This window comes from Vipera ursinii (genome assembly GCF_947247035.1).
Source record: "Vipera ursinii genome assembly, chromosome: 8".
NCBI classification, from domain to species: Eukaryota; Metazoa; Chordata; class Lepidosauria; order Squamata; family Viperidae; genus Vipera; species Vipera ursinii.
The window spans coordinates 23,241,883-23,267,278 of NC_139519.1; the positions used below are offsets into that span (position 1 = coordinate 23,241,883).

Sequence of the window (25,396 nt, forward strand, 5' to 3'; positions counted from 1 at the left end):
CTTTTGGCTATTGGAAGCGGCGAAACTTACCCTTTAGAGAGAGGGGAAAAAAGACTAGAAAAAACAGAATAATATTAGGAGGTATTCCCTGAAGGTAACAACTGACAAACAGCAGAAGAAATAAACCCCTCTAGATACAGAAGAATTGCGTATGCCAGCTGTCCTGAGCTGCCCCAAACATATCACAATTGGCCGTGCCTTCAGAGCCCCCTGCAATCTAACCTCCCTCTCATCTTCCCAGGAATCTTCCTTTGGACAATGTGACTGAAAGCCGAGGCTGCAGTTTCGAGGGTGGACGTAGCACCTTGGTTACAGAAAACAATGAAACAACCAAGCCTGGAATTCCTCGGCTTCTCTCCCACGTCTCCTCCATAACTCACCATTAATCACTTCCTGGCGTTTAATTTCAGATGGTTTCAGGCCGAGCAACACTTCACGGCTCACCAGCTGCTGCCAGTTGGGCTGGTCTGTCTCCATGTCGAAATCGAAAAGTTCGTCTTCACTCTGGACGTCCCCAGCACTCACACTGTCTACCCTAGGAAGGAGGAGAGGAAAGGCCTCTTTCACTTTAGCAAGGCACTCTGCCAGAGGAGTAAGAAAAACCAACTAATGGTAACACAGCCTGGGTCCTTGGTGACTAAAACTTGCCTTGGGGTTAGACATGAGATCGAACCAAGCTTTGTATTGTATCCTCAGCTACTTCCGTTTTTATATTTTAGGTGGACAGAGACCCAAGGCTGCGGCTCAGCAAAAAGGGGAAAGGTACATTCCCCAAGGACAGTATAACAATTAATTAAATTTTAATGAGGATCTATTTGCCCTACACCGTAATTAGGCTTCACAGAAAAAAACTTTCTATGGATGTATTTGGATTTCTAGTTGTCTCTATCCAAGGCCAATAAAGATGCTGATAGTTTATGGGGCTTTTTCTTTCTTCTGCTATAGTCAGATAACGTAAGAAACTATTGCCAAATCTATTTTACACACATGTAGACTTGTACTCACTTGCGGAAAGATTTTGGAGTCCCTGATTCTCCTAACCTAGAAAGAAAACCAAACTTTTATGAAAACATAGTAGCTCAAGATGAACTTCGTACCATTGAGGAGCACAGTTATAAAAGACTAAAAACAGTGGTCGACAATCAAAACATCTAGGCTATCATCTCTGTTGTCCTAAAAAGACATGCCGTACTTAATTCTCTTATCGCTAAATTACAAAAGTTATTGCTTAGGTTTGAGGCTAAGACTTGCCTATCAACTTCTCCTTCTTCTTCTTGCAAATGGTCCAGGGGAGGAGATGGAAAATCAAATATGATGCTAGGTGTACAAGGGGTACCGTCCACAGAATCACCAGAATTAACTGTTTCTCCAACTTGCTTTGGCCCTAAATGTAAGCACAGAACAAATCAATAAAGCAGAGGGCAGGCAGAGCTGTATTACACATCTAAAACTACCCATTTCTAAAGTGTTTTCCACTATTTCTCCACCTACTTTGCCTAGGATGACCTCATCTCTCGAATGAGATAAGTGGCCATTCAACAGTCTGAATGACAATGGGATATTTTTCTCCTGCAACTGGAAAATGAACAGAGGCTGTGATGCAGTTTTTGACAATGATGTCAATTCACCTGTTTCGCCATCTTTGCTCCCTTCCTGAGATGGAAACGTTCCGGAAGCTGCTGGAGATACAAAGTTAGCAGGCTGGAAGGCTGCATCCAGGCCATCACTGATCCCACTTTGGCGCATCTTGACCAAATCTGGTGGTTCTGGGCTGACCGAAGACGATGAGGATAAGTGCTTTGGATGGCGCTGTTTTTGTATCTCCATGGCTCTGCCTACTGGGTGAATAAGGAGTAATCAGCCATGCAGAAAAGTTACTCTCCCCTGAAACCTGAAAAATACATCCACCGTAGTCTAGCAACACTTAGCTTCAGGGCACTACGATCCAACTCACTAGAAAAACAAAACACGTATATCTTCAGTAGACATACTTGCATAGCTGTCATGGCGGCTCGGCCTCCTTGGAGGTCCCAGGATATTTGAGAAGACCCTCCTCTTCTTTTCATCCCCTTCCTTATCTTTCTTCATACTTTGCTACAGTTGAAAAGGAACCAAAGAAATAATTGTCAAAAGTGTCTTCTCAGGCAACCATTTAATAATTAATGCATACAATTATTGCTAAAACTCACATAATTATATTAAAGGTTTATGATCTTGTGGGGCTGCATTATCAGCTGCCCAAGGCTGCATGCGGCCTGTGGGCCATGGGCTGAACCTGCCTGATTTAAAAGGAAAGTTTTAGTTACTCTGCAATTCAGAGCTAACACGTGATCTTGCACCACTCTTCTGCTCCCTCAAGATGGAAACAAACTGCTGTGTGAAGGCCAACAGGAGACCAACACAAGTAGATGCATGGTCTCCTGGAACTTTTAGTGCCCAAATGGGAAACTGCAGTGGTCCAATGAAAGGGACCAATCCACTGAAAATCCCTTAGCAGGCCCTATTAAAATGGAACTGCTTTACAATGTTGTGCTGATGTCCTTAAATTAAGTTTCAAAACTGACACTTTTCACTCTTTTGCGATAGCTTCCAAGGAATTCAGTTTCTGATACAAGACCTAATATGCTTTCAGTCCATGCAATAAAGACGTACATAAGGCTTAATTCTGATTCTCCACCAGTGTGGGTAAGTAAAGTGACTGTACATAGGATATACTCTAGTTTGTCCCCAACTCTGTTTTCTACTAGATACAATTTTTATTCTACTGAAGGAAAAAGCTTTTGCAATAGGCTCAAAGTGGCAGAGACACATGGTACTACTTAATATCACAGTTGCGCTTTTTTTAAAAATCCCATTTATATCCCGCCCTTCTCCGAAGACTCAGGGCGGCTTATAATTTAAGCACAAACCAATGTGCTTAGCAATGTTAGCTTTGTTAACATCATGTTATTAAAATTGTTACTTATCAATTTGCCAGTCACCTGGACAGTAATTCTGATTTTTTTTTAAAAAAAAAATCAACGTTACCTTTATCTTTGGCAGGAATCCAATCCGTCCCCGCTTTTGGTCTAGGTTCCGTGGTTCTTTGACTCGTACACCAAGGTGCTTCATGTAGGTGAGAATAACATACTGTATAGCTGAACTGTAGATAAGAACAAAAAGAAGAACAGGAAAACAACATCAAGTAACTTCAATGAAGGAAGGGCAAATGAGTTTCTTTCTTTTCCAATATATTTTTCTGACACTAACAATAATTTATATTGCTATGACCCATAGGAAGATGATTATGTCTCTAACATTTCTATTATCATATTAATGAAATAATCAACACCATTATTATAATCCTAAAATTGTTGATTTAAGTGGGAATTAATAATAATAATAATTGAAAGAAAAATTGTGCAACCCAAAAAGTATTGAACTGTAACTTCGTTATAATACTCATAAACTCAAACTACAGGAAGGCATGTAGGTTTAAATTCAGTCACGGCCATTTCTCTTAAAGTAGGACATGGGATAGAATGGCTGTGAAAGATCCCTTGCCTGCTATTAGACAGACCCAGGTCCTCTCAGATTATGCTGTATATTGGTGTAAAGGAGTGTGAGAGAAAAGAATATGCAGAAGATAACTGTAATTTGTCTAAACAGCCAATAGAGGGCTTCACCAGTTCAGCACATATAAACCAGAATGGAAAGATTTAATGTGATTGTAACCAAGGTTTAATTACCTCTTATCCTCTTCTAGAGGCTGAGATGACATCCTGCAGAGGAAAGAGGCAAAAAGTTAATGAAAATGGCAGCTTCCATGTTCAATAGTCACCCTCATTTAGACTGACAAAGGCTGGATTGTCCTTCAAGCCAACTAGTTATAATACTACCATAGTAATAGGGCCAGAGGGTTAAATGTTAAAAGGAAGACAGGGCCAGAGGGTTAAATGTTAAAAGGAAGACGTATCAGATGTAGAGTACATAAAAATTCCACATTCTGTTGTTGAAAGTTGTCAGCAAGAAGTCTCAGATCATGACAAAAAAGATTGGATAATCTAAGGTATATCTTGTACTTGAATGTAACTACCAGAGCTAGTTGTAATTAACAGGCATACCATCAATCTTATGGTTGTCAAGCCTTCTTTTTCTCTGTAAAACATAGGCTTTGCTTCGTGACAATTCATCAGCAGAAATAATGAAATATTGCTGAGCTCCAGCTCCATGTTTAAGAGCTGGACTAACAGCTCTTAACAGAACACAACCCTCTGATCTACCTATCAAATTAATCTCTGGGGAACGATGCTGTAATTTCCTTCCTCACCAAGCTCCCTCCTCTGTAGAGGACAGAAAAAAAGTTGTGTCTGCCTCAGGCATACGTACAGCACATCTTCAATTTTGGTCAGGATTTGCTCTGCACACGCTCTCTCCTTCTCTAAGGCCATCCGGTCCCGAACACGTTCTGCATCCAGCCTGGTCAATTCTCCTTCTGCCAGGGTGAGACCCATGCTGCGTTTCTGTCTGAAGGTACAGAATAAAGAGTGAGAAACTGTTGTGGGCACAAGAAGGGAAGCACTGGATGGCCACCTTCAGGACTGCAAGCAAGTGGGCCACCGATGCAGCAGGCTACTCTTAAATAAGCCTTTGGTATCTCAGTGAATCCAATCAGTTAAAAAGAATACATTATATATTATCTTATGTGAAAAGATGACAGGCAGTCCTCACTTAACAACTATTCGTTCAGTGACTGTTTGAAGTTATGGCAGTGTTGGAAGAAAGGGTAGTTACAGCCAGTCCTCAAAGCAACAGCCACTGCACCACCCCTGTGGTCACATCATCAGAATCTGGGTTCTGGACAGCCTGACCGCATTTAAGGCTGCAGGATATACTGGCTTAGGTTAATTTCCAAAAACCCTAAATCCATAAAAATGAAGACGGATACTTTGCAGGAAGTATTCCCTAAAACATTACAAATAAACAATAACTAAACTTCAAAGTGTGCACGAAATTAAACAATACGTACCTAAAATCTTCAAGGTGCTTTTGTATGTCGAGAGACACTTTTTCTTGCATAGCTTGAATATAGTAGCGGTGCAATTCTTCAGGAATTAATTCCAACCTTCTCTTTTCTGCAGACAAGGGGAGAAATCCGTTTTATTTAGAACAAAGTATTTAGCTGAGGGTTGTTTTTTTTGCTTTTTTGCTTCTGCAGCACAGATGTTTTTTCTAATGACTGAAAGCTTTATCTCCCTACCGAGAGCTGACATTACTCAAATACAATTTTTCCTACCTCCCAATTTTTTTTTATTTATTTATATATAAAATTCACTGGCATTTCTCGAAAAGCAATAATGTTTAAGTTCTAAAACAATCTTACCTAAATCACTTGCAATTTCATCTGGAACTGGGACTTTCAGATTCTGTAAAAAAAATAAAAAGTAAAGAAAATTCTTCTTTTGATCAATTCTGAGATTAATATTCTTCCAGCTCCTGATTTCTACTGAGTGTACATCATTCCAAGGAGCACGTACGTGCACAATAACACACATAAAAACCTTTTCCCATTCAGGTAGTCCTCGACGTACGAGCACAACAGAGCCCAAAACTTTCCATTGCTAAGCACGGCAGTTATTAAGTGAGTTTTATCCCACTTCTGACCTTTTTGCCACAGTTGTTAAGTGAATCATGTGCTCATTAAGCGAATCCAGCTTCCTCCACTGACTTTGCAGCTTAGAAGCCAGCTGGGAAGGTTACCAACAGTGATCACATGACCCCAGGACAGGGCAACCATTGTTAAGTACAAGGTTGTAAGTCAAGGATTACCTGTACCCATTTCCCTAGATCTAAAACAAAATGTAATCTACCTTCTAAGCGTGAGTGATTCGGTCCAAAAAAAAAAAAAGAGTTACCAAGCACAGCTGATCATCTAATTTCAAAGATTCTAAGCCCACCAAAACAAGAAATAGAAGATTAAAACAAGAACGTGTATCCTGTAGGTTTTTCGTATGTGTTTGGAACTTACTGCAGCTCGATCCAGAAAAAATTGATTAAATTCAGCAAACACTCGACGAGTCTCTTTGGAATTTGTTTGTTTGTACAGGTCGGCAAACAGGTAACAGAGCTGCATGGACAGAAAACAATAGCACAGTAAATGGTAAAAAATAAGCAGAAGCTTAATTCTACCTACAAATGTTTCTTTCAGGTTTTAAAGGGTGTTTTCACAGGGAAAAATCTTCTCAAAAGGGTTAGAAAATAGTATTTTTTTTCCCTTAGGCATTAATTTCTGTGACCAAGCTTTATAGTGTTAGAACAAAATAGTTGTACCCTACTCAATTGATATCAGCCTTCCTCAAATTGATATCTTCCATATCTATTGAATTGCCTGACAGATTATAGTGGCTGAGGTGAAATTGGAACTGGTTCAACATAGCTGGAAGGGGACAAATTGAGAAAGATATACTTAGGCTGAATGGGATTTCAGAACCCATCTGATCTATAACACAGCATCTTACCAAAGAAGCAGGGTCAAACTGGGAGATGACATGATGCAAAAAGACAGCCAGGTGAGCAGGACGCGATTTCAGTAGCTCTATATTCTGGAAACAGCTACACTGCCCATTGATCTGTAGAGACAGCATGGATATTTTCAGAATATTTCATATACTTCATATTTCTTCCATCATAAAACCCCCATCCTGTTATTTTGGTACTAACGTGTATCTTTAATACTTTTAAACTACAAACCTCTTTCTCTGAGACTCCCTTATGAATCTCCAGAGAACCAAAAGCACAGGTAATGAGAAAGTAGTTCTTATATGCTGCTGCCAAAATTCAAGCCAGATAGACAGTTGAAGGTAAGGCACTTTATATTGGTAAATGCTATAATTACATACTTATAATTTGTAATCAGTATAAAGTACTAAGGTACTTTAAGTATACTGATTACAAATGAGTATACAAAACTGCTTTCACAAACCCTTTAGGAAATTGAAGTTGTTACTGGAAACATATCAGTAAATCTTTCAACAAACGTCAACAGAATTTCCTTAAAAATCCTCTATCCAAATTTGGGGGCGGGCGCGGTGACGGTGGTAGTAAGGTCAGATAAATTAAGCTGAAGAAAGTTGGCGGGCTAAGATCATACCTGTTCTTGTTCACCATCAAAGTCATCGTCTTCTGCTCCTATGATTGGAGGTGCCACACGAGAGGAAGGGCTTCCAAGGCTGGATGGAGAATCCTGACATTGTCAGAGAAAAGAAATCAGTGTAGTTTCTGTTTCAGTGTGTGCGAACATTACAAGGGCATTTTCCCCTGACATTTCTATACACTAGAAGAAAACAAAGATTTTCTTTTTATTTTGAGAAAGCATTTGTGGATAAGCATTACACTTCTTGGTTCCAGTACATTGTATATACTGTGAACACCTATATAAAATAATCCGATCAAATAAAAATGAAGTGTTCTATCAAAACCGCTATTGTTCATTAAACCAAATGATGCAATCAGCTACTGAAAGTAAAGATAGCTTTTAGCTGCACAGCCTGCCCTTAAACCAAATATTTGAGCCACTACAGAAGCTGGTACTTTCACTGAAGTAGCGTTATATGGAGGAGTGTAGACTGTCCAGAAAGAAAAAGAAAAAAAGGCAGTGGAATTTGAAGGAGGGAGGAGGCAAAGAAAACATTGGGGGGGGGGGCCTACATCCTTTCCAGCTGGATTGCTCCCTTCCTACCGTGGAGCCATTAACCCAAACTGCCCTGTAGGGAAGAAAAAAAGTCAGATGTCAGGTCCCGTTTAAACGGAGCTGGCTGCTTTCTTTTGTTTGCACTGTGTGATTCTTGCTGAATCTGTTATACGCTTATAAACACTGTCGTCTGATTTTGAGGACTTTGAAAAACAGGATACACATCTGCTAAGTAAATTAAAAACTGGTATGTGGAACACCGCCATGCCAGTCCAGTAATAAACCCTCCCCAACAAATTACAGAACCATGGGAAAAACTTCCTCCTTTGCTTAAGAAAAAAACGGTGTTCTGCCACTTGATTTTGGCCAGACGTGATGGATGTTTGGAGGGTGAATACATGAGCTAAAAGGCCTGTTCCATGAATGTTTTCATTACAGAATTACATGGCGTGTTTCCATTACAACTGATGCTTCTTGACATAAATACTGCGAGGTTACTATCTGCATGTCTTTGAAACTTCCAGGGTTGCCGGTTCTCCTTCCTCAGAGGAAAGATACACATTCTCTTCCTTAATGCCAAGGCAGAACTAGTCAGGCATGGCTGCTGCCTTTGTCTTTGTCAACTTTAAGTCTTGTGGACTTTAAATCCCAGAATTGCCCAGCCAGCCATGCTGCCAAGGTTGGACACCCCTGGATCAGAGGCTGCAAACTTGGTGCCTTTTTATAAGAAGGCCTGCCTACCGTGTTAGGAACTCAGAACACGGATATAAAGGAATAGTTGCTTGTCAAGTGTACAGAAAGCGCATTAATCTCTCTCTCACACCTACACTTAAAATTAACAGACTGGGAGACCCTCTGTAGGGTAAGAGGCAGACATCTCTCCCAGCTTTGCCACCAGGGACAGAAGTGCTGGAAACAGAACTTGAAAAGGCCTGCAGATAAGCAAATGTCGAGGAGCCATTCTCCATAAATTGTAATGAGAAAGTTGCACTGCTAACTACAAAATCTTAACAGATGGAAGTATTCAATCAAGAACAAACAGTAAGATGGATTTCTGAAATCTTTGAGCAGTCTCACTTTATAGAAACCTAATTAAAAGTTAAGCATGCATCTACAGGGTCAAAAATCCAGTGGCACCTCAAGAAGAGAAAGAGCAAGAAAGAACATCAAGTTTGTAAATGGCTAGTGCAGAAATTTCTGTCAGAATATTTATGGTACTCTTACTGTTTCATGAGTCTCAGTCTTCTCTGGGCTGTCATCCAGATAGCTCTGCTCTTTCAAGACACTCCGAGGACTCTGAGGAGAAGAAGTGAAAGAACACTTACTCAGTGTTTACTGTGTTAAAAAGGAGGACAGAACAAAAGAAAATAGCAAATCCGGCAGCTATAATTGAAAGAGGATGTAGGAAACTAACTTTTTTAAAAAGAATACATTTGGGCGTATATATTGTTAGATGCTTTCGTTCAACCTTGTTTCATATGTTCCATTATATACATGTCAAATGTTGATAATTTTAATTCCAATGTCTTCTCTGACTGCTTTTAATTCTGTATGAGGCATAAAAATAGCACATTCTAATAATATTCCAGTTCGTTTTGAAACACAAACAAGTCAGACCCTGTAAGGCTTAATGGCTCCTTAAGGGAACAAAAATAATAAATTTCCAAAATCAGCTCACAAAATACATGGAATCATAATTTCTTTTTCCACAGTGGATTCAAGATCTCCAGTCAGACTCTACCAGCTGAATGTTATCCAGTTTGACACTATTAATAAGTACCACAATGCTGATTTTAATCTTCACAGTGGCAATAAACAGTTTTGGTTCACCAACATTATTGCCCCACAACAGAACCACTGCAATTCATTGGTGGGGCCAGTTTAAAGACCACACTAAGATAACCAGTCAATTGTAATGACAGGAAGCAGACACAAAGATCAGGAATTTAACAAATGTGAGCTTATGTCACGCTCATTCCACAGTTCATATTTTGGGAAGGTCATAAATTCTTGTGCCTCAAAGCTTCATAGTACTGGGATTTTACTTGTGCACAGAGTCCAGACTACCACACTTTAGTCTTGTCAGTTATCTCCAACATTTGCAGGACTGGGTCAACAGCTTTTGACCCATCTCCTGAACGCAGGTCAAATGTTTGTCTCACTCCAGTCAAAAGGAATGTCCAAGGATAGGAAACTATGCTAGATTCATTTATTCAGATTCTTTTATGAGGTTACAATTTTCTGCCTCCTAAAATTTTCAAACGTTTTCTGGAAAAACATCAAGTATTAATCAGTACAAAATCCCTTGGTAGGGATGAAAGGTGGCAAAGCAAAACCCAATTTTCAATCTTCTGTTTGACAAAGACTGTGTAAACCCAGATTTTTCTGAAATGCTTTGAGTTCTGTTGGCTACTAATAATTACATATGGAGAGAAATTGTAATACACCGTTGCCATTTTTTTAAAAAAATGTAACAACTGAGGAGAAGGAGGAGGAGGGTGAAGAGAATAAAAGGACACAAATATAGGGTTGCTGTTGTGAGGACAAACAGGAAATTCCAGCTCAATCAGGAAGCTCATTTGCTACCTGTAAACATTTCTACCTTCTTACTGTCAGGGCAGAGAATATAACAAAATAAACAAACATAGCAGCATTCTGCTGATAGATAGTCCCCCAACCAGCCGTTCAGCACTCGTTCCAAAAAAAAAAAAGAAAGTGACTTACAAACTGGTCTTCGCACTTAAAATTGTTACAGAACCCCATGGTCATGTGATCAAAATTCTTATGCTTAGCAACCAGCATGTGTTTACAACGACTACAACACACCAGAGTCATGTGGCTGCCATTTGTGATCTTCCCAGCTGGCTTCTGACAAGCAAAGTCAATAGAGGAAGCGGAATTCACTTAATGACTGCATGATTCCCCTAAATGCAATTATTTGCTTAATAACCATGACAAAGAAGGTTGTAAAATTAGGTGTGACTCATTTAGGAACAGCCTTATTTAGCAATGGAACCTTTGGTCCCAACTGTGATGTTCAGTGGAGGATTACCTGTCCTGGACTCTCCTTCCTTTTAGCTGAGGAGAAACACAAGAGCTTTGCCCTATCTCACTAATAAAACATTGATTTTATTTTTTCTCAGTCCGGAGCCCACCTCTGCTGCGTCATTCACTTGGGGGCCATCACCAAAATGACAGTCTCCTTTGTTCTGTCCATCCCCTCTCTCGGCTTCCACCTCAGTGATCTGCAAAGACTCGGATACAGATTTGGAAGAGAAAACGACATCCTGAAAGCAAACAAAACGAGGTTAAGAAACAGCAAACCCCTTAAAATAAAACCTTTAGACAGTCCGCTGCAGGTGACCGGGTAAGATTTGGCAGGGCCACCTGCTTAGAGAACTATTTAATTATTTGTAAACAAGCAAGCAAAACAAATGATAACCCCTCAGCTTCTTCATAATTTAAGGGATACGCAAAAACATAAAAGCAGAGACAGCTGTCCTACAGCTGTAAGCCTAAGTGCCCCCCAACCAGACTCTCTTAGCAACGTGACAGGGTGTAATTCGTTATTGCAAGGCTTTCATTTCTGCTTAGAAGGCCCTGCCCATCAAAACCGGTTTCCATAAGCTAAATGAGAAGTCAGTGCTTGCATTTATTTGCGCATCCTTTGATTTGCTATCCTTGGAAGACTAAACGGACAAACTGCTGCAAGGCACGGATGAGGAACAGCTCGTTCTCACGCAGCATTCCCAGCCCTGATCCAGACCATAAACCTTCCGATTCCTATTACCTGAGCGGAGCCTGTTGCTTTGGACAACTGTTCCTGCAGTTGAGGGATGTGCTTCCTCGCTTCCTGGATCTCTTTGAGCAGGCGGGGAGCCGGAGCACGGCTGTAGTCTTCCTGCAGGAACTGAAAGGGTTGGATGATAAGCCAAGTCACCGTCATCATGGTTCCCTGGCCACTTTTTGGAAGACCAGGTTTGGTAGGCAGGGTTGAGCCAGCTACTGGCTCAAGCAAGTCTTGGGAAAGCCCTCTTAACTGTCATACAATGGCTGGGCCACCCTTGAAGTTAGAACTCAGCCTCCCAATGAGTGTCGCTGCGATGTACCACTTATTCCTCTAATAGGTAAGACAGATTTAATCTCAGACTGGATGGGAAACGTGTTTCTAAGTGCTGCTGATTACAACTGTGTTATTCAATTCGTAGACTCCCCAACCTCGACTTAAAGGGTAACAGCCATTCTACCAATTTGAACAAGGAATTTCACCATGTCATTCCGTCTCCCAAACGTTTCTTGTTTTCTTACCAGGAGCATTTTCTATTTTGCAACCAGGACACAGAATATTATGTTAGTTTAAATGGCCTCACCGACTTTTTCATTAGTTTAAGTTTTTTGGTACCTGTAGTCGTTCCTGTTCTTTCTGCAGCATCTTCCTCAAAATCTCTACTTTCTGGCTGTGAACAATGTTATTTTCCTCCTAATAAGAAAAGATGGCCAGTTCTCATTTACAAACATAGTCTGCCTGAACTTGAACATATTTTCCACAATGTACAAGTCTAACAATCTTATTAAGCATAACAAAAACAAATCTTAACTAAGTTTTAATCAGATTCAACTATCCAACTTCTCCTCACACTTCCATATATATGATTCCGTTGTGGATACATAAAAGAGTCAATACGGTGAAGAGTTCCAGAACGGATATCTTAATCACAAGCAAAGTAGGTCAAAGGACCTTTTCCAGCCATACAGTCTAATCCAGGGGTCTTCAAACTTGGCCCTTTTATGACTTGTGGACTTCAACTCCCAGAATTCCTCAGCCAGGCACGCCTGGCTGAGGAATTCTGGGAGTTGAAGTCCACAAGTCATAAAAGGGCCAAGTTTGAAGACCCCTGGTCTAATCAAAATCAATGAATATCTTACCCCCATCAGCACCGGACTGGTAATTCTCTCTGTGTTTCCATACGATCCAGGAGAGTGAGGTGATGTCATGACGGGAGACATATGCCCAAATGCCGTTGAGTCCACCTCAGAATCAGCCAGTGGAATCTGGGGCGACCCAGGTGGGCGCCCTTGCACAGTCAGCGCTACATAGGAACCCGCTGCAGACAGAAGATGAAATTCCATTATTTGGGAGAAGAGGGACAAGGAAGACCGGGCTTATACTTCCTGTTTGTTTCGAAATAAAGTATGGCTTGACCTCAAGTGCAACATGCAAAGGCAAGTTTCCCTCCACAAGGAAGCAGAATTGTACAGGTATTTGAGAAGAGACAAACAGCCGTTCTTCATAAGTAGATTAATTCAGTACAATCACTGAGATGTGTCAGTGATCCAATCTGCCTGTCTGATCTTAAATTCAAGTATGTCACGTTTATTCAACTCATTTATAGTTGTGGTATCGAACCAATACCCACAGTTTCAATCATGGGGGCAGAAAAGGGGTTGCTTTGAACCAATCTGTTGTTATTTAAACTTCATCTTCTTTAAGAGATACTGAGGAAGAAGGAATGGAGAAGACTGGAACAATGAATCAGAACAGCACAGCACAGACAAAACCCCGATATGGACTCCAGGCAACTGGATCAACTGTGGATGATTGACAGAACACAAACAGAACACTGGAACACAGAACGTAGTGGAAGTCATCTGTCAAAATATATTCAACAGTCTTGAGGGTTTTTAAATAAATGTTTTCCAAAACAATACACTTTAAGTTTTTCAAATATGTGATAGTTCAATACCATTGCTAAAATCAAATTCCTGAAAATATCATGACAGTTTGACCTCCATCATCTCTCCCTGAAATCTCTTAAAAAAATAGTGTAGTGCAGTATAAAGTAGTAGTGTAGTGTAATATAAAGTAGCCTGAGAAGCATTTACTTACACTTTATCAGCTTAACCACCTCTAAATGGTTGGAATGTGTTACCAAAGTTCCGTTCACCTACCAAAAGATAACAAATAAGCTTATTTTGATTTTCAGCTTGACTTAAGATGACTGGACTGAACTCCTAATCTACAGAACTAAACTGATTTAACTTCCTCCATGCTCTTTATTGGGAAATCTGTTCCAGGATCATGGTGAACAAAAGTACTGTCCAAGATTCAACCGCTTCTTTTAAAAACAAATAGAGCATACATTTGTAAAACAGCAGAAAAAAGACTGTTAATTTTAGGGATTCTGTTAAGTTAAGAAAGTGGGAGGAAAATAAACTGCACAGTTATAAGTAGGAATTCTGGCTTTGCTTTCATGTATATGTCATTCAGGTTTTAAGGCCTTTTTGAGGACATGAAGTCGGAACAAAGTGCCATTTATATCAGCCTACAAAGCAAAATTATTTTAAAAAGCAGCTGGAAACTGGCACTTACTGCTCACAGTAAAGCACTAATTTAAGTCCAGTGGACTTCAGATGCTCAAATACCTATGCTCAGACTGTCTCTGTCTTTTTGTCTCTAATTCAAACCCCCTTTTGGGTATAGGCCTGTGGTTTTTTTTTTGGTTTGAAAAAAAATAATTTGCCACTTAACATTCAGCTTTAACAAACACCCCTCACCGCATCTGTACATCAGAAGGATTTATTTGTATTACTAATTCTGAATATAGATAGCCTGCATTTCAAACTGTTTCCGAGAGGTTAGGTTTAGCAAAACATATGCAGAGATGAAAACTACTCAAGCATTCCTAGTTCTTACCACCTTCAATTTATTCTTCCAACACTTAATGATCCTACCTTAATGATTCGGTCACCAGTTTGAACCCCAGCCCGCATGGCTGCTCCATCTAGAGAGAAGAATTAGCTACTTAGCAATCAATACATTATTTCTAGCATTTCCAGTTATGCAAGGTATTGAAGAAAAAGTGTCTTGTTAGCAATATATATATATATATATATATATATATATATATATATATATATATATATATATATATATATATATATATATATATATATATATATATATATATACAGAGAGAGAAAGGGTGTGGTAGCATCGTTTCCAACTAGTATGTTTTATTTAAAGACGTAAGCTTTTGGGAACTTCAGCTCACAAAACTCATCCCTTTTACTAAAATTTGTTAGTTGGAATATGTTCTGCCAGAGTCCTTCCCATTACGTAAGGGCCACACTGAACAAAGAATGACTTAAGCATGTTTTCACACAGAGAGCACATTTATATTTCATGCATTACAGCTGCATACTGCAAGATTTGTCTGACAGAAGTATAACAAAGTGGTCCTGAATCAACCTACTTACCTTCTTTGACAGATTGTACAAAGACTGGGTTGTCACCACTGACTGTTAACCCAAATCCATTTTCATCCCGCTGAATAATAACGCATCGTTGAACTAGACCTGGATAGGAAAAATTAAAAAATGACAATAAGACATCAGTATAGGCATCAGAGAAAAGTCATGTGTTGGTGAAAGTTTCTCAAAGGCCACCAAATGGAAGAAAACAAAAAATGGAAGATCCGGATAGAAGTCAGAAGATAGTAACTGATTATATGAAACAGAGATAGCAAATAGAATTTTGCTTTGGTACATTGATCATATTAATAAAGGAGAATACTTGTAGCACAGGGTTGAAATGAGCGGGTCCTTGGTGCTCTCTGAGCTTGGTTGTTACTATGTTACCTAGTTTGGATAATGAAACGTCTGCAAGAAAACAATCAAGCTCAGAGAGAACCAAGGTCCCTTAATGATCATATTCTAAATATAAATATTTTCAACATTGTTCTTTAAATACATAGTTTGGCACAGTGATTAGAATGCAATTTTGCAGATAAACTCTGCCCAATGCCAGGAGTTTGATCCTGACTGGCTCAAAGTTATCTCAGCCTTCCATCCTTCCGACATTTATAAAGTGCTCAGAGAATGCTGTAAAGCACTATGGAGCGGTATATAAGTCTAAATGTTATTGCTATTGCTATGAAATCGTTCTATACATATAACCTTTCCATATAAAATGGATGAAATGTCTTATTCTCAAAAATGACTGAAGATTCACATACTCAAATGTGCATGATTCATACATCTTTCCACTAGCAGGAAAGTAACCACTAATAAGCTATTTAAATTCTCAGGGAGTGGAAGCTGATCATGCTTTCAACTCATTATTACAAAGTAAATTACAGCCTTGTACACTCAACTTCAAGGAATGATCAGTCAAGTTGCTAACCTATTAAATGCCATGAAGGTCCATTTTGTACTCATTCAGATATTTGCATCTTTAAAATATTACCTACATTTCAGCAAAATCTTATTTATAATGGATGCAATATGTTTTTCTTTCTCTCAAAGAGAGGTTGATCATTTTAATCAGATGTGGGCTACACCAGTGAAAAAGTACCAGGACTTCTTTGGTGTATCCAACTCCAAATATCTTTCTTTGCATTTATGTTCAGTGACAGTTCAGATTCAAAAATTTTAATTATCAAAGATGTATCTGACTAATTGATAGTAAGCTTCTAATTAAGCAATACTTTTGATGCAGTCAGGAATAATGATTGATTCCACTCATATGGATACATTTGTGTTAAGTCACACTAAAGAGCTGGGGCCTGGACTATTTCTTTCTTTTGGTATGATTTTAAACTGACAATCGAGTAATCAAAGTCTAGATTTGTTTCACAGGATGTTACCTTGGCAACAAGCTATGAAAACAGCTGGTTATTTAATTAATAACACTTCTTATAAACTGTGCCAGGCTTCTCCAGCACAGGGTATGCCAGTGGCAATGATCACAGGGTAATATCATCACATCTCTGTAATGCAAAAATTCTCTAAAGATACTGCCAATTCTAGATTGAAAATTGCCTGTTTCACTGTCTCTTATTTGTGTGGGGAAAGATTGTCAAGCTAATAGGTTTTATTGCCTAGATTTTACTGAGAACAAAGAGATTTTTTTTATTAAATATGGTGTCCAAATTGCTCACTGTGTAGCTTCTTTTGTCATAATATTAGGGATAAAATAGCTGAAGACTGTAATAATTGTAAAGGGGATTTCTTTATTTAATGAGGTAAATACTACCTAAACTCAATGAAGACTAACTTTAAGGTTTTGTCTCTTGCTCTGGGTAAACCCTGTTACAGACCATCAATACATGGATAATAAAGTAGAACAGATACAGACTGATTTTTTTTTATTAAAATGTGGCTGTATATTTAGGAAGCTGCCTCATAACTAAGACAAATAATTGACCTGAATAAGAAAGTGGGAGAAAAGTGCAAAAGCATCCAATTGCACAGATAATTGGCCAATTAACTTCAAATACAAAATTATGTAACACTAGAGCAAAATTGAAGCATTCATCCAAACATCACTGGATAGAGCTCTATCAATGCAGCTATTTACAGCACATACGTGATGGGTGAACCAACTTTTAATAAGAATAAAACCTGATACAGCAATAATTCTTGATAAATACAGTAGTCTGCAAATTCATTATGTAAGCAATTGCTCACACATAATGAAGAATTGAAGAATTTTTTTTCTCTGTCATGCACTAATTTGATTTTTTAAAAAAACGTCTAACAAAATACAGAGAATACAAATGTAAACACAAGTTATCTATCGACTATCTTCCAAAGAAGGCTAATTGGATAGTCTATTCTAGTTTGTATTCTTGGTTTAACCATGGTATCAAAGTAATGTCCAAAGTTGTTTGATACAGAATTGGTTATATTTCTGATTTTAAAAAATCCAAAAACAAAAATCTTGAGTATCACTTCACTTCCAGTTTTGAAGGAATTAAATATAATTAGCCTTAACTCAAAACATGGTGTTGAAGGTAAGGCGTAGAGAAGAAATAAAGCCTTTTTCTACAAAAAGAAACCAAACAACTATTCATATAAAATTGCTTAACAGACAAATATTCCTAGAAAAATCTTTGCCAATTTCAATCATGATCCTGAGCAGCTTCTTTTTCTGTGAATATCTTCCTAATTTTGTTTCCAAAACTGCTACTGATTAAATGTTTTGGAATAGACGGCTTGTGACACTTTCTAGAAAATTCACAAATATAATTTAAGAACACATCAAAAGGAAGGCTTTTAAAAAAGGAATTGGTATCAATCCAGAGGAAGATCTTCAACTGATTAAAATTGCCCATTCATGCTTTGATATTATGCTAAACTGTGATTATAAAAGCAGAACCAAGAATTTTAAAGTGTGATTTTTGCTTATAGTTATTGCTTATACCTATGATACAGAAAGACTTAAATAAATGAAATGGATCAGCACAAAGTATCCACTTGGAAAGTAATGAAAACAAATGTATAAGAGATTTATGAACCTCAGTTTTTGTTTTCGTGATGTCTAACATATGAAACAGTGTGTTTTAAAAGTTGTAAAGTTGATTGAAATAAATGGTAATTTTAATGGCTGGGTGATTAGGGCTCCTTGATAACTAAAAAGTAAAACTTATGTCAAATTGTTTGCATTTAACTCAAGATCTGTATGATTTTCCGTTAGGAAACTATAATTTTTGTAAAAAACGTGATTGCAACATGCCTTCTCAGAAGCATTTAAATGTCTAAAATTACTTTTCTTGAGATGCCAACCAGAATAATTACCCAATAATGCAAATTCAAGATAAAGGCTTGGAACTGTGCTGTAGATCTCTTTCTTCAGAAGTAAAATAACATTTAACCATTCTATAGCATACATCCTTTCATGTATTAAGAAAGAAAAAGACTGAAAAAAGTTTGATCCACGCTAAAATAGTATTCCTTCCTTACTTTACATATAGCAATCAAAGTCAATGGATCTTTCATTCAGAAAAGGAATTTCAAGACTTTTCACCTCAAAAAGGTAACTGCCACACTTTAATCCCTTTAATAGATTATTTTTCCCAATGTCCAAAAGCAAGCAGAAAAAGACTGCAGTCATCAGCAATATAAAGCACAGCATTTTCTGCTGGAACGTTCTTAAATAGCTACTCCTATCCAAAGCAAATATTGCAAATGTTCCACACAGATTTCAGGGAGAGAAGGAAGTAACCTAGGAAAGCAAATGACTATTGCAAAGAAAGGAGTGGAGCTTTCATAGTTAGTTTTTAACTGAACATAGACTTTTTGCAGGAAGTTATACTATGAATTATTTATTATACATATGTATATGAAAAGTCAAGATATAGCATGCAACAGAGAAAAGAAACTACAAATTCCAACATGCATATTAAACATTCCCATGAACAAGATAGTTATTTCACACAAAAAAAACTTGGTTATGCAGTGGTTTCTCCCAGTGGTACATTCGGAAAGACTAAGACTAGTAGTTACACTTCTGTGCAATACAACTGCATTATAATTTCTTAAATTGTTATGTAAATAGTTTTTTTTTTCGAATGTAGAAAAATGTGCAAATACCTGCAAAGGAGCTATATAAAATCTCCATAAAGGGATTTTAATTTGAAAAAAACAAAAACACAGACGCACCCATTATTGTAAACACAGTTTTTGTTTCATTTTTTTTTAAAGAGATGACTAAGATTTCTTTTGTGGATATATCTGCAGCTTCCATTACAAGTGTTTCATAACTATCAATCAAAGGGACAGAAGTATCTATTTTATAAAACTTTCTGTCTCCATAAAGAAGATATAGTTTGGAGGGAAAAATCCAAGGAAATCTTTGGGAACTGGTTGTGAGTAATAATCTAAACAGCTTTGGATGTTTCAATTTAAGCTCTATCCAACTATTCATAGGGTTAAGTAGTAGCAGACAAAAATCATGCAATTAACTGAAATTCCATTATATTTAAAAAGCCATCCATTCCATGCTACACAGTTTTATGGAATTCTTAAAATATTTTATATAAGGAGGTACATACACAGCAAGTAATGGTTGAGAAGCTAAAAAAATAAAAATAAAAAGACTGCCCCTTTTTTTCAAGCAAACTGCTATCATATTCCACAGAGTACAACTCCACACTTTCAGAAAAGTGTTTTTACCTACACAATGGTTAGTGCCAATTCCTCAAACTTTCCAACCCAAAGAAGTCATTTAGATCCTGGAAGACAATATAAAAAACATCTAATGTTCGCTACAAAGGTTAGTATCCACCAGCAAGCTTGCACATTTAAGCCACATTAAAAGCTCAGTCCTTTCCCCTGATGCAAAATTAGCCATGCATAGCAGGGAAAAGGCAGAGGCCTTGGGCACACAGAACAATTGAACAGAACACACTAAACAGAGGCACAAGGCTACAGTGGCTGCTTCAGCTTACCATATGTCTCGGATCTACTCTCCTCTGAGCTATACTTTGTCTTCCTGGAGGAGCTATCTGCACGAAAGCAGGAGAAAAGGAGAAAGAGATATAGGAAATATGGAGACCAACATGGAAAAACTTCATTAAAAAATTAAAATGATTTCTACAATTGGGTTAATTCATGCAAAACACAAACAAGATATGAGCATACAGAGATGATAATATCTGAAATCAGAATGTGAAATAATAGTAGTTGACTGTATCAAATGTAAAGTTCCAGAAAAAAGAAGGCATCGTAATCAAGCTCCCTCCTTTTCTATAGCAAAGAGTAATTGGGAAAGATATTTTATAAATATAAAAATATAATGCACAGCCTTTTATGCAAAGCCCTACATTTGCCAGTGGTACCCAGAAAATAATCATTATTTGAAGTATCCCAACCACAATGGGAAAGGGAGAAAGTCCTGGTTAGTTTGAAAATATTTTCTTCCCCATCCTTGAAATAGCTAGGGATGATGTGTTGCTTCATGGATATCCCTTCTTAGGAGATATACAGTCAAAGGATCCTGAATATGTCTAATCCCAATGCTATAGGGACACATAAACATACAAAAATATAAATATATTTCTTTAGCTATTCTTATTTCAATTCTTTTTAACGTCCATTTGTATTTGGCAAAAATTTGGAAATATCAGCTACTTTTATATTAAAAGCCCAACTCTTAAAGAGATCACACTTCATTCACCCTCACAGTCAAACTCTAAGGAAATATTCATTTTATGTTACAGATGGGGAACTGCTATATTATGTTAGCCAGTTCTCCAAAATTCAAGCCTAAGAGCTACCTCTGAGTTCTCATTTAGCAAAGAATCAGCAAAGAGAAGGTATCAACATTTCATCACAATATAGTATGTTTTTTTCTCTCTGTAGTTATACATCTTCCTGTATCACACACTGTGATCTTCAAAGTTATTCTCATCTGTGGTGAATTCTTGGAGAATAACAGACAGAATAGCTAAATTGCACAAATGAAAAGCAACACACCATGTGGGGCCAAGAGGCTCACCCGCAAGCCAGTCACACAGTTAGGAGCATACAGCAGTCAGTCTGGGTTAGTAGGTTGGGGTGGGTGGAACCTTCACATGCAGACTAATTTCCAAGACAGCATTAGACTCTGAATGCAATACAGATGGTCTACAAGTATAGGGAAACAAAAGAAAGAAAATGAATGTGTCCAGTTAAAAGTTGATAGAAATATAAAATAATTGAGCGCAATTTCACTCAAAAGAAAACACTCCTCTCAGCTCCAGGTAAACTGAACAACACTGTACTTTTTAAATGGCTGCAGTATAATCAAGAAAAAGCCTGCAAAACAAATACAAGTCTGTGCGATTCCTCATTTGCATTGGCTAATTGCTAATAATATGGCTTTTTCATTAAGAAAATAAGCAATGATCTGCTGGATCAGACCTCTGGCTCGTCTATTCCAGCAGCCTATTCTCATAGTTTCCCAGCAGATGGCCTTGAGAGGCAATAACACTGCCATATCAATGTTAATATTATCAACCCATATATATAGTACAATTTAATACAATTTAATGCAGTTCACAACTGTCGGATAGGCTTCATACATTTGTTTACTGAAGCTTTATGCTCAAACAAAGCTGGATTTCTAATGATTAAAAAAGTCACAAGGGGCTCTATTTGTAAGTGCAGAAAGTACTATAGGGATACTACATTCACAACTAAAATAAACAGAAACAAAAGAACTGTCACCAGAGTCTCTAACTGAATCAAACACAGGGGAAAACTAAAATATCTCTCTTATATATAATCTGCCCATAAGGCTTCAAAAATCTCTCTTCTTTCATGTGTAGTTTTCTACCTTGGCCTTACTTTCTAGGTAGATTTAAAACAAACAAAAGTCCCATCTACTATGCAACATCAGAAGTATACAACTCAAAAACACAAGAATAAGGAACACTGTGCAACCCTGCTGACAAAAATGTTATGCAATTAAAGTGGAAAATAAAAACTGCAGAAACCCTGTTACTGCCCTTGAATATAATATTGGCAAAAGAGGTTAGGCAACTTTTTCATTCCAAAGCTGGAGAAAAGGAAGATCTTTGGAGTGTGAAGATGATTCTACCTGTTGGGTCAAAATCATGGGCACTAATGCAGCGCTCGACTTTCTGCTTCTTGTCTGCTGGAGACTCTCTGCTCAGAATGCTGCCATGCCTGAAGCCAAACAAAAAGAGGGGGGGGTGTCATTTTTTTTACTGCATTACATAACTGAGCTAATTTTAAGAAATCCATCAATATGTGCCCATTTTCCTTATTATTTCTATTCAGGAAAATAATCTACCCAAAGGTAAGTAATCCATGGTTCATTTCCTATGTCTCAGATAATTGAATCTGGTTAGTGGGGTGCAGTTAGCTATATCCAAAACCTTCCATATCAGCTTACTGGAAAATGGGAAAAGACCAGAACTTTCTTAGTAGATACAGAAAGGTTTTCAAACCCTTAGAAACTTACCTTGTAGGTTTTTTGAGGGGAAACCTGAAAAGTAAAATAACAAATAAAAATAATTAGTATCATATAAATTCATTCCAGAGTACAAGAAAACAATATCAGCTTCCATGTAATAGATTTAAGGATAATCACTTTTATTTTGAACTGTTGTTTGGATTCCCACAAAAAAAACCCTAAAGAACGATGGAAGACTTTAACCCCATGATCTGCTCATGGGATTCTATTCTATTGCACAACAATTGTAAAGGTTTCTTTCAGGTAGTGCTTCTGTCACAGAAATATTCTATTCCTTTCTTCCACATGAAAAGACTAATGCTTCTAGCTATTGAAATAATTCATTATGATAAAAGTATTGGAATCCCTAAAATGAGATCTATCATTAAATTCATGAGGACAACTAATATTCCAGTATATAGTTCAGTCATTCCTTCAGTCAAACAACTACAAAACAATTCACTCCTAAATTCAACATGATAGTTTTAACAAATATTCATTGTACCCTAAGATATTTAAAGCACCTGCTAGAAAAGAATCTGAATTATACAGAAGAGCAGGATTGCACACAAAAACAATTGAGTAACTCCTTTCACTCTACACAAAACTCTCAACTGAAAATTGACAATAAACTTGTAGCATTATCATACAATTAAGCAACTTTGTTCCAAAGCTTTAAAAACTTTACTAATAAAACCAGCATCAGAATTTATAGAATTTTTTTCTATACTGTTACTAAAACGTGGAGCAAAATTGTTTCTAGATATAGAGGTAAACACTCAGAAATGCATTATTGGGAATTCCATACTTATTCTTTCTTTGCCTTCATCGTTCTACATGAGAATCCAGCTTCCAAGCAAGGCTGCATATGTCAAGAGGACAAATGTTACAAAGAGTCTCAGAACCTTATGAGCCGCAAGCCAGATCCCCTAATCCCATTTTTCCCTCTCTTCATCCATCCTGAAGGGGAGGAAGGAGCAAATAGAGTAATGATAGCAAAACAGAGGGAGATAGAAACATGGAAACCACAAATAATCTGATATATTGCTGTTATGCACTGCCACTCCTTAGAGACTGGGACCTTAGAAATTTAGTCTCTCCTTTCCACTGTGAAATGTTATGATTTAGTATGCATAAAAGATCAAGATAACTAATTTAGAGAAATGTCTTGCCTTTATTAAAATCCTGCTCTCTTCTATATAATTCAATAAAACCAACATTAACTTTAATATGCCATCACACAGACAAAACATATATACAGGGGGAATATTTTTCCTCATATAAATTAGATATTTCATAGAACATGTATGTATGCCAAATACATGGTTTTATACGAACATTACCTTCTTTCCTTCCAACCTGATACCACACTAAGAATTATTAAGGCAGCATCTAAAAATATAAGCAGTTCCATGCAAGGTGTTTTTTATGTAAAACTAGGGTGTTCAGGTTCAATATTTCCAGATATCAAGGAAATCCATTAGGTATCACTCCAAGTACTTTAATAACAATTGGTATAACAACAGATTTCTTTTTCCATTCATGTTTAGGTTCAACTGCAGGCCCGGTATTTCATAATTTTTTCCAACTGTTTTGCCTAAACACAGCATCATCTGGTATAGCAACAAAGATGAACCATACTTTCTTCTTTTCAACAACTGTTATATCAATTATATATTGAACCAGAGGCCTGTCTGATTTTAAAATTGCACTACACTTAGATAAACACTGTTTTGTATTTATTCAAAGGAAACTCTCTATAAAAGAATTTCTATTGCACTGAAATTATGGGGAGATGATTTTTACAAAAAGTAAAAAAGGTTTTTCATACTGCACTCAATCAGAAAATCACAATTTCTATTGTATTGCTTGTAACAATGAACTAAAGAAGCAGAGAGATAGTTAGGACTATCAAAACAGGAAATCAGAGAGGTAGCCAACTGACAATCCTTACAAATTATCTTGAAATGACCATATCAGATGGTAATTATGAATCATCCAAGGTACATTATTTATCTTTTCTTCAGGGAGGGCTAATACTGGAGACATTATTGTATAATGTCTGAAAGTGGTTTCAAAACTCGCACAACATATTCCACTAATTTTTCAACCCATTTCACACATTAGATCTTACTCGGCAAATTATAAAAACTGTATGGTTTTCAAACATGTACCACACTATCATACATAGAATGCGATAACAAATCATATATAGAATGCCATATCAAATTCAAGTTGGGTCACCATGTGACTTGATTTTAGAACCATTTTTGCGACAGAGAATCACAATGGTCATTAAGAAAATAACATGGCTGTTAACTGAACTACTTGGTTGTTAAGCAAATTTATTTTCCCGAATGGGTATTTTTAGCCATGAGATGCTGTAATTAGTCATAAATGTGAGCCAGCTGTCAAGCACACAAAATGCAATCGTGTGACTGGGGGGGGGGAGTTGCAACTTTAAGGATGGATGGATTGTAATTTTTGTTTTAGTCTGTTATAACTTTAAACAGGAGTTAAGTGATTGGTCACTAAGCAAGGACTAGTCGAACTACCTTGGTGGCATTTTCAGGAGTGGTTTGCCACTGCCTTCTTCCCAGAGCTGACACAGTGAGACTGACCAAATTCACAAAGCTGGTTTCAGGACTAAAACTCGCTGCTTCCCAGTTTTTAGCTTTGTACCTTTAATCACTGCCTTGAAGTGGTTCTCAGCTGAAGTATAAATACAGTGAAGCTAAGAATTTAGTTACTAAAGTTTCAGCTACAGCAGCCATTCAGTCCTCATTCGAGCAAGCTCTTTAGCACTGTTCCGTGACACTGGTCCTTGGATTTTTCCAAAAGCTGATGTCAGGATATTTCACAGAGAAAGAACTGCATTTACAAAACCAGCAGGAAAGGAGGGCTTCCCCAGCAGCTATACTCAATGTAGCCATTGTGCTGCCCTGTAAGGGGGAGCCAGAGTCTTGTCAAAGGCTTCGTTGCTGCCG

At 37.5% G+C, this 25,396-nt stretch overlaps 1 protein-coding gene across 2 annotated transcripts in view; it reads right to left on the minus strand.

The window, feature by feature from the left end:
- The window catches only part of ARHGEF12 (Rho guanine nucleotide exchange factor 12), a 62,563-nt gene that overhangs the window by 17,063 nt on the left and 20,104 nt on the right, over positions 1–25,396 (minus strand). For both annotated transcript variants that reach the window (XM_083368638.1, XM_083368637.1), the window contains exons 2-25: positions 22,419–22,442; positions 22,032–22,120; positions 19,900–19,956; positions 14,927–15,025; positions 14,402–14,451; positions 13,557–13,614; positions 12,596–12,774; positions 12,072–12,149; positions 11,460–11,579; positions 10,825–10,956; positions 8,894–8,965; positions 7,130–7,222; positions 6,498–6,608; positions 6,008–6,106; positions 5,363–5,405; positions 5,009–5,114; positions 4,369–4,506; positions 3,729–3,761; positions 3,028–3,142; positions 1,992–2,094; positions 1,629–1,838; positions 1,252–1,384; positions 1,006–1,041; positions 381–535 (exon numbers count right to left, since the gene is read on the minus strand). In XM_083368638.1, coding sequence (XP_083224764.1) covers positions 381–535; positions 1,006–1,041; positions 1,252–1,384; positions 1,629–1,838; positions 1,992–2,094; positions 3,028–3,142; positions 3,729–3,761; positions 4,369–4,506; positions 5,009–5,114; positions 5,363–5,405; positions 6,008–6,106; positions 6,498–6,608; positions 7,130–7,222; positions 8,894–8,965; positions 10,825–10,956; positions 11,460–11,579; positions 12,072–12,149; positions 12,596–12,774; positions 13,557–13,614; positions 14,402–14,451; positions 14,927–15,025; positions 19,900–19,956; positions 22,032–22,120; positions 22,419–22,442 — 2,333 coding nt within the window. The remainder of the gene's footprint in view (positions 1–380; positions 536–1,005; positions 1,042–1,251; positions 1,385–1,628; positions 1,839–1,991; positions 2,095–3,027; positions 3,143–3,728; positions 3,762–4,368; positions 4,507–5,008; positions 5,115–5,362; positions 5,406–6,007; positions 6,107–6,497; positions 6,609–7,129; positions 7,223–8,893; positions 8,966–10,824; positions 10,957–11,459; positions 11,580–12,071; positions 12,150–12,595; positions 12,775–13,556; positions 13,615–14,401; positions 14,452–14,926; positions 15,026–19,899; positions 19,957–22,031; positions 22,121–22,418; positions 22,443–25,396) is intronic.